The sequence below is a fragment of the Trypanosoma conorhini genome (assembly GCF_003719485.1).
Source record: "Trypanosoma conorhini strain 025E chromosome Unknown Tco_14.4_contig_00693, whole genome shotgun sequence".
NCBI lineage: Eukaryota > Euglenozoa > Kinetoplastea > Trypanosomatida > Trypanosomatidae > Trypanosoma > Trypanosoma conorhini.
In genome coordinates this window covers 1-8,982 of record NW_021704788.1, presented here as the reverse complement: position 1 = coordinate 8,982, position 8,982 = coordinate 1, and the positions used below count along the sequence as shown (strand labels likewise).

Below are 8,982 nucleotides of genomic sequence, written 5' to 3'. Positions count from 1 at the left end.
AACTCCGCGTTCAACAAGCTCGTTCACCAGCGCCTGCTGAAGAGCCGCAACAACCGCGCCCCCCGTCTCCCTGAGCCGTCATTGCCGTCTGCATGAGGCGCAAGTCGGTGTGGCTGGAGAAGGGCAAGAAGGCCCCCATCGCCGTCGTCGTCGGTGACGTGCTTGACGACGTTCGCATGATCCGCATCCCGGCTCTGCGTGTGTGCGCGCTTCGCTTCTCGAAGAGCGCCCGCGAACGCATCACCGGCGCTGGTGGTGAGTGCCTGACGTTTGACCAGCTCGCAATGGTGGCGCCGACCGGAAAGAACACCTTCCTGCTGCGCGGCCGCAAGTCTGGGCGCGAGTCGGTGAAGCACTTTGGAGCGGCGGGTGTGCCCGGCAGCCACGCGAAGCCCTTCACATCGAACCGCGGAAAGGAGCGCCAGCGCGTCGGCAGCCGCCGTCGTGCCTTCCGCCACAAGTAAGCAATGGGGAACGCAAAGAAAGCCTGAGCCCTTTTTTTTTGTCTGTTTTGCTTTTATTCCACCCTCGCCAGAAACAGTTCACCCCTTGCAGTCTGCACGCAAAGGGTGGGCTGCCCCGAATAGTGGTAAAAATGAATTGCTCTGCCTGTTGTTACATGCTAACCTTGGTGAAATGTGTTCTTGCCTTCTCTCTCTCTCCCTCTTTTTTTCTTGCGTCTTCGTCTGCTTCCCATGTGCCGCCAACGCAGAACAACGGAGGCAAGCTCTCTCTCTCTCTCACACACACAAACAACAGCAACAGCAATAAAAACTACAAATAAAAGGGAATTCTCCCTCCAATGGATGCCGCCCTTTTTCCGTCCGCGACCTCGGCGACCATCTTCATTGATGCTGAGGCAGCAGCCGTGGTGCAGCTTAACACAATATTTCGTCGATGCGGACTTCACGTTTCCACGGCGTCCACTCAGCTGCACATTACCCCTGAGACGGTGTATGTTCTCTCGCGCGACGATGTGGCGGTAATCGCTCGTTTATCCCGCGTTCTGGTGACGAATGTGTCCGTGAGGTGTGACTTTAGCGCCCTCTGCGGCGTCCTCTGGGGCCATGCGAAGGAGGTGGAGAAAGTGCTTGACAAACATGCGCAGAAGCCCTTGGATGACGAGTTTCGCCCGCAAGAGACGGCGTCGCGACAATTAGTGCCGCATGTATTGCTTTTGGCACACGTGTTTCACACACTACGACACATCGAAGAACCATTTGCGCGCGAGGAGGTGAAGGAGGCTGTACACATTGTGCAGAAGGATGTGGAGATCGTAGTGAGACTCGCGCTCAAGGTGGCGCAGGCGTTTGATTTCGCCCTCAAGAACCTCAAACGCAGTGATACTGCCTACCTGCGTGCTTTAGAATTTTGTCAAGCCGCAATTGGGGTGTTTGCTGCCGCCATCGCCACACGGAAAACGTTGGACGTGAGCCCGCTACTCGCCCTATTCAACTCCGACCTGGTGTGGCATCTCAGCGGGGCCGGCGTGCTCGCAACGGAGAGTTACTGTGAGGCCGTTCGTCGACTCATATTCGCCGCCTTTGCGCGTCAAGACGATTTTGTTGGCGTGGAGCAGGTGGCGGTGCAACTTTTGCTGCATCGTTTAACCAACCGACCGCCCTTTGATTGGGAGAGTTTCCGTCGGTTGTACATTCTGCGTGACGCGGAGCTCCCCGCCGCGGCCGCGCTGACCCCGCAGTACGGTCTTCTACGCTACATGAGCATCGTACAGGCCTGCGTCGAGGCCCTGTTGCTCGCGGATGAGCCCTGGACGAAGTCGTTGAGACGACAAACATTTAAGACGCTGCGTCAAATGAACAAAAAGCAGATGTTGTCCTTCTTTCAAGTTTCTCTGCTTGCTGCGCTTGAGGGAATGCCGGAGCTGGATCTTTCCGAAGACGCAGAACTGCAGCGCCGGGCCGTGGTAACGCACCTCATCGTTGAGCATGACACCAGTAATACCATGCCCCCGCCAAGCTTTCTCCGCATTCTCTTGGCACACGGCTACACCGTTCCTCACATGGATCACGGTGCGCTGAAGCGAACCTCCATCTTGTCACTCCTACGAGCCATTTCCGAGCAGCTTTTTCAGGTGCCACTTATTCAGTCAGGGGAGGCAAACAAATTGACGGATCTAACATTGATTCCACCCGTCTTGACCCGGCCACTTTTGCAGTTGATTCTGGACGCCGCCGCTGCCGATGCTGAGACAGCTCGTGAAGTGGTGTCGGAGTTGCACCAGATTACAGGAGTTGTTTACGAGGCTAACTGCTCACAATGTGCCTCCCTCTTATCCGCGCGGAAGATGCCTGTGCCGCTTCGACGCATCTCAGTTTCAACGATGCGGTTACTCGTTATGTTCTTTGAATCCCATGCGATTCTTCAGAGTACGGATCATTCGATGGCCCTGGAGTCCTTTGCGCGGGTGTATGCGGTCTTGGCGTTCTACGGTTCTGCAACGAAGAACGCCACGGACATGGAAAAGGAGGCGACGTTGCGAATGATTCTAAAGGTGGGCGTGCAGTTGCCGGCTCTCGCGCAGATGATGCGGGCAGAAGAGATTAACACCTTTTTCGTTAACGTGATCCTCCCCTGTACCTCCATGGAGAAGTTGCAGCAGAAGAACCGTCAGCAGTACGCACTACAAGAGGCGTATGTCCGGGCCTTTGCATCCTCCGCAGTCGCTCTTGCAATGGATGAGATGACCGTCTTGCGTCACTGGGTGGATACCGCCCTTCGCTGCATTAAAAATTCACTCAGTGGGGCCCTCTCCGTTGCTGGGTTAAACTTTTTCTCCGCCGTATTCCTTTCGCGGCGGGCCATTGCACCGCTTTTCGTGCCAACCTACGTGGCACTGATGGTCCCGATTACCAACAGCAAGCGCTACAAGGAACCGCCACTGCTTCTCTTGCACCACTTTGCCAAGGGTGTGCGGGCGATATGCCAGGGAGTTGAAGAATGTGATGAACAGTTGCTGGCCGGGATGATGCAAAACAAAAACTCCACTCTAAGCAAATTCCTCTCGGAACACTACGGCGAGGGCAAGAGCAGGCCAACATTAGATGGTGTTCGACCCCTCAGTTGCGTACTTCTCGTTGTGTCGACTCTCTTTGAAAAAGTCTGTCTTATTCTTGGAAATACTACGACTGCGGCCACTTCTTCCAGGCAGGAGCGAATCGTCCGTTTCCAGGCATATTTCTCCGCCCTCATTAATTTGCTGCAGTGCCGCTCGCGCACCGTGCTTCATCGTGTGTGCGCATCCGTAGAGGCTGTCGTTCTGGAGCACCTGCGCGGTGTTCCGAGGGCACAGCTGCAGTGGATGAATTACATCACAGCCACCGTGGACCTTATTGAGGGAACCGGCAAGAAGGAGTTGGTGGAATGGCTCCTTAAGTTGAATGAAAAGGCAAGGATTGCGATTCCCCATCCCCGGCTCTAGGCCGCCACTTCGACAAGGTGAGGAGTGGTTGGATGGGCGAAGCAGCGCAAAAGGCGTAGTGGAAAAAGAAAGGAAGAAGGAAATAGGGAAAAGAGGTCAATAAAGAATGCGTCGGTTTTTTCTTTGTTTTTATGTTGACGACAGTGTTATTCCATTTAACAACAACATGATCTCTTGAGGATGAAGGGAGCAATTCCCCCCTCCACAGCAACAGTTTTGTCGTGTTGGCGATGGAGCGTGTGGAACTTTATAGCGCTGGTATATATAGATATATCTGTATATGCTATCTCGCTCTCTCGTTGTGCAAGTGCTTGCATGGTGGCGTTTTGTCGTGCGGGTGAAGTATGAGCTTTGCAATTGAGGGGCGACAACGACAAATACCTCCTCCTTTTTTTTTTATTGAAGGTGTCTATTGAGTTCGTGGCAGCGGGTGATCAGGCGAGGCCCCACCTCCTTTACCGCAAATGCTGAACAGGAGTGGCGCCATACGCTCATGGTGCACCGTATCGCGGGGGTTGGTAAAAATCGTGGCGGCGATGGCCGGTGCCACCGTGAGCAGCGCCGCTCCCATGAGCGAGAGCCAGGACGGTGGTGGCAGGGCACCCACGCGGGTCACTGGAGAGGGTCCCATTCCGTCGCCTCCGGAGACGCTGCCGAGGGATGTCGCGGCTAATTTGCGTGGCGGCAAGGACGCTCTGAATAGGAAGAAAAACGCTGTATATCGCTCCGTCCCTTCTACACGCGTTGGTAGGGCTGCTGGATTCGCGTCTCTGTTCGTGCAGCTGGGATGGGATCACGTCGTGGGCTCCAAAGAAGGGGGCATGCTGGCAAGCCACAGTCACCAACGTATTGCGGACACGCTGTGTCGCATGCGAGGTGTCGTGCTGAAGCTTGGGCAAATGCTTAGCATCCAGGACGCCGCCACAGTTCCACCACATGTGGTGCAGATATTTGAGCGGGTGCGTGACAGTGCTTACGCCATGCCAAAAGAGCAACTTAATCGTACGCTGGCGAAGGAGTACGGAAATGTTAATTGGAGAAGGGACTGCTTTGTGGACTTTGACGATGAACCCATCGCCGCAGCCAGTATTGGACAGGTGCACCGTGCCACCGTAAAGGGCGACGGCGACACCCTGACTGAGCCGGTTGCCGTGAAGGTGCAATACCCCGGTGTGGCAGCCAGCATCGACTCCGATATCGCGAATCTGAAGACGCTTATTTATCTTAATCTGCTTCCTCCGGGAATGTTCGTGGACAAAATTCTGCAGGAGCTCCGTCAGGAACTCGCGCTGGAGTGCCGCTACACGGTGGAGGCCTCAAAACAGACGCGGTATGCTGCTCTAATCCAACACGTTCCAGAGCTGCGGGATGTGTTTGTCGTCCCGAAAGTCTACGCCTCTCTTTCGACCGACAATGTGCTGGTGACGCAGCTCGTTTCTGGTGTGCCCATTGACCGACTGGCGACGATTGCGGGCAGCCAGGATCTCAAGGATTACGTGGCGCAACGCATATTTTTGTTGACGCTTTCTGAGCTTTTTTGCTGGCGTTTTATGCAGACGGACCCGAATTACTCCAACTTTTTGTTTGATACGGAGACAAACCGAATTAATCTTTTGGACTTCGGTGCAGCCCGCGAGTACAGCGCTGAGTTTGTGCGGGACTACCTGGACGTTGTTGCCGCCGCCGCTCAGCAGGACCGTGAGACCATTGTCGCAAAAAGCATCAAGCTGGGTTTTCTTACCGGGAATGAGATGGCGGCCATGTTGGACGCCCATGTCGCCAGCGTGGTGCTGCTGGGCAAACCGTTCCGTCACCGCGACAAGCCATTTGACTTTGCGGCAGAAAATCTTCCTTCATTAATTCAGGAACACGTGCCAACGATGATTAAGCTACGCTTACGCCCACCCCCAACGCCGGTGTATTCGCTGCATCGACGGCTTAGTGGGACGATACTGCTGGCCACGAAGCTAAAGGCCACCGTTAACACGGGAGAACTGTTTTGGAATATTTATGACAGCTGTAGAGTCTAACATGGTTGTTTGTATTTTCTACGCGTTATACATCTGTACGTGTCTCTGGCTGGGTGCTTTCTATTCCTTGATTGCACCACAAACGGCACACTAAACTTTTCCCCGGTATTTTCTTACTGTGTCTCGCAAACACTCGCGTCCTCTTTGCCAATAGAACTGGCTGCGTGGGTTATAACTCTGCCGCTTACACTCTCCTCGCATTTCGTCCTCTTTTTTTCTATCTATCTTTGCTTTCTGCGTACGTGTTTTCTTCTCTCTCTCTTTCTCTATGCGGGAAGCCTGAGCTCTCTGCTGTGTAAAGGGGGGTGGGTGGAAGAAGAGAGGTTCAACGCGTCTCATTCTCTCTCACGCCTCTTGCACGCATTGTGGCGAAGAAAACATTAAAAGTGGGTTTCATTACTTCTGCTCCCTCACTTTGTGGCGCGCGGGCGTAACAGGCGGCAGTAATACGCTGGGCTGCTTCGGTTGGTTTAGACATTTATTGATTTGTTTTTGCGTAGCCAAAAAGCAAGCGGAGGGAAAGAAAAGGAAGAGAAAGTGAGTCTACACATAAGCAGGAGGGAACGAAGGAGAAAAAAAAAGAGGAACGAAAAGAAAAACGAAAAAGAGGAGGTGCGGGCGTGTGGGGAAAACAACAAGAACAAACAAAAAAACAAAACAAAACAAAGCAAAACAAAACAGGGACGAGGAGAACGAAGAATATGCAGCAGTCAATAAAAAATCAGGACGAAATATGGGCACTGCTATGTAAGATGCGGATGGAGATGCTTGACCGCTTTGCGGAGCAGGAGAAGTTGCTCCAGTTGACGCGTGAAGAAATAAAGGAACGCTTAGACAAAATTGAGTCCGCCGTTGTCGCCCGCAACGGTGGAGACTGTCAGGTTATGGGGACCTCTTCAAACAACTTGGGGCACCTGGATCACGCCACACCCGTTTATACGCGGCATCTTGCCGATACGCAAGGGAGTTCGGCTGGGATGCGTGTCACGATGCTCTCCACACCGCCCAATGAGCGGTTGCAGCTCCTCCCCCCGGATTCCCGTGGGGGGAGAAGTGAGGGTTTGCTTTCAGCGGGGGATCGCGCGGAGTGGGTGGCGTTGACGACCCCCAGCCGTCACGAGGCCACGCCGGCGGTGTCTCCGCATAACCAGTGGACCAATGATGAATTTTCCCAGGGGGAAAGAAATCCTTCCGTAGATGTTACCGGTGTTGAGGCGTTCAACAAGTTAATGAATGATGACGACCTGCAGAATTCTGCGTTGGCGTCTTTGGGCGCCTCGAACCTCCAAGATGATGAGTTAAGGTCGGCACAATATCAGCAGATGCTGAGCCCATATGCGAAAAAGAACGATATTATTCCTATGGGGGCACCAGACTCTTTACAAACGCAACACTTCACGACGAATTTGAGGGTTACGTACGTCAATGGCCGGCCACAAGTCGTGCCGATTCCAGATGGGGCCCCCCTTGAGCCTGAGAGCCTTGGCATTAATGTGCACGCGCCATGTAAGGTGCTGGTTGAGTTTAAGCGTAAACGTGTACTGCAGTTTGAGTCAAAGGAGTACGTTCCGCCTGGCAGTTACGTCATGGTGGGTGGTGACCGCGGGGAGGATATTGGGCTTGTGACATACACCTCTTGCGAGACAACAAAGCCCAAGAAGAGTGACCTCAGCGACTCCGGCAACGGCAGCAACAAACCCGTCGTCTTGTGTATTGGGCTTACCGGCAGCACTCTCACCCACAATATTGGCCTTGGCACAGGCACTGTCCTGCGGCTGGTAGATGAGTCCAATGTGACGCAGCTCCACACTGTGCAGGTGGAACTTGAACGACGTGCCATTGACGTCTGCTCCCAGCGTGTTCTTGATCGTGGGCTACCCATGACCATAGTCGACGCGGAGTACCAGTTTGACAAGAAGAAACTGACTTTCTTTTATGAGGCGCAGCAGCGCATGGACTTCCGTGAGCTGGTGCGGGACCTCTACAAAACGTTCCGCGCAAGAATCTGGATGGCGCTGGTGGAGAACTGAAGCAAACAACACAAACCCACTCTTAATATTATTATTACTATTATTGTTATTGTTATTATTATATGTGTTGTTAGTTATTTGGTTTACCTTGTCTTAATTTTAGTTCTCGTTTCACATAGATGACACAAAGACAAAAGAAGGAGGAGGAAAGAAGGGAAGTGCTGGGCAGAGGTGTGACGGTGGCGACGTCGGCCACGCACACCACAGGGGAAACTGACCCGAAACGAAGAAGGGAGAGAGAGAAAAAAAAAATGAACACTGAGAGAAAGGGCAAGAGTGTGGGGAGACTCATCATTACAAGTGACTTCTGTAGAGGCAATCCCCCCACCCTCCCTCTACCCCTCTCTCTAGTTTGCACGTCCTTTTTTTTATGCGGTTTCGTTTGCTCACTCATTGCAACGGAGCGGAGGTGCGTAGAGAAGAAGAGAAGTAAGATGGAAGAACCATAAATGCAAGAAAACAAAAAAAACGGGGACGAGAATGGGAGAAGGCGGGTAAAACATCGCGAAATGTCACACCGTGAAATGATCCCCACTCTCCTCCCTCGCATAAATGAAGCAAAAGAGAGAGAAAAAAAAAGAACAACGGAGAGAAGCGCGTGTGGATGCAAAGAGGAATGTTTTGATGTCTAGATGCTCACATGGGCACTGACACTTACAAAGACAAACGTATATATGTATATATTATGCATGTGTACATATGCGCCTGGGCGGGTGTATAGTAGTTCGCTAATAACGGAATAAATGGATGCTGCAGAGTAGGTTTGGGGACTTTGACAACTCCAACTGCGTTGTGTTTTTCTTTTTCGTTTATTCCATCTGTGTATGTGTGCGTTTGATTGTGTTGCACTGATTTTTGCCTTTTTTTTCCTTGCAGCTGATGCTCTTCAGTGTTTCTTGGGAGGACGCACCGTTGTGAGCATCGGGGAGAAGGACATGAAGCAGGGAAAGGGGGAGGCTCTGGCCGAAGTGAAACAGAGGTACTACATGTAAGGATGCGAGAAACCGTGAAAGAAGGCCCGAGAACCTGGGGAGAGAAGCGGAGTTGTAAGGGCGACGAAAACGAAATGTGGGGGGGGAACTTGACTCGTATCTGTTGCACAACACTAGAGTGCGGAAATGTTTGTGTTTGTTATTATTGTAAGCGGATGAGACACTTCATTAAAGACTGTGCGACCAGGCGTGGACGGAACGAATGCTGGCAGCTCTTGTTGAATCCCTCTGGTTCTTTGTTGATTGCTTGATGTTTTTGTTTTTATTTCCAACGATGCCACGTTGGAAGAGCGGCGCGAGCGCAGTTCTTTGTTTCCCTCTTCTCCAGCTCTAACCCTCTGTCGTATTCCGCGCGGGACTGGGGACGGCGGTTGCGGGGCGCTGCAGGCCTACCACTTCGTGCGTTCAATAATGCGCACCCAATTATCAACGCCGTACGCTTTGCGAATTTGTTGCTTTATATGCATGTAATTTGGGTGTGTTGGATC

The 8,982-nt window shown here is 52.6% G+C and overlaps 4 protein-coding genes across 4 annotated transcripts, besides 4 other annotated features; all 4 read left to right on the top strand.

Moving 5' to 3' along the window:
• Positions 1–92: 92 nt before the first annotated feature.
• Tco025E_08071 (large subunit ribosomal protein L18e) lies at positions 93–464 on the top strand (the record flags this gene model as incomplete). The annotated part of the gene is made up of 1 exon (XM_029374928.1): positions 93–464. The coding sequence occupies one exon, from the start codon at positions 93–95 to the stop codon at positions 462–464; it is 372 nt and encodes a 123-aa protein (XP_029224931.1).
• A 338-nt stretch (positions 465–802) lies between these two features.
• Tco025E_08070 (putative phosphoribosylpyrophosphate synthetase) lies at positions 803–3,442 on the top strand (the record flags this gene model as incomplete). Its single annotated transcript, XM_029374927.1, has 1 exon — positions 803–3,442. The coding sequence occupies one exon, from the start codon at positions 803–805 to the stop codon at positions 3,440–3,442; it is 2,640 nt and encodes an 879-aa protein (XP_029224930.1).
• Positions 3,443–3,906: 464 nt separating this feature from the next.
• On the top strand, positions 3,907–5,472 carry Tco025E_08069 (putative ABC1 protein; the record flags this gene model as incomplete). Its single annotated transcript, XM_029374926.1, has 1 exon — positions 3,907–5,472. One exon carries the CDS (start codon positions 3,907–3,909, stop codon positions 5,470–5,472), a length of 1,566 nt encoding a protein of 521 aa, XP_029224929.1.
• Positions 5,473–5,680: 208 nt separating this feature from the next.
• Positions 5,681–5,738: a sequence feature (GA-rich).
• Positions 5,739–6,100: 362 nt separating this feature from the next.
• Positions 6,101–6,152: a microsatellite.
• A 21-nt stretch (positions 6,153–6,173) lies between these two features.
• Positions 6,174–7,502, top strand: Tco025E_08068 (putative cell cycle sequence binding phosphoprotein (RBP45); the record flags this gene model as incomplete). The annotated part of the gene is made up of 1 exon (XM_029374925.1): positions 6,174–7,502. One exon carries the CDS (start codon positions 6,174–6,176, stop codon positions 7,500–7,502), a length of 1,329 nt encoding a protein of 442 aa, XP_029224928.1.
• A 22-nt stretch (positions 7,503–7,524) lies between these two features.
• Positions 7,525–7,581: a microsatellite.
• Positions 7,582–8,725: 1,144 nt separating this feature from the next.
• Positions 8,726–8,762: a sequence feature (A-rich).
• Between the last annotated feature and the right edge of the window lie 220 nt (positions 8,763–8,982).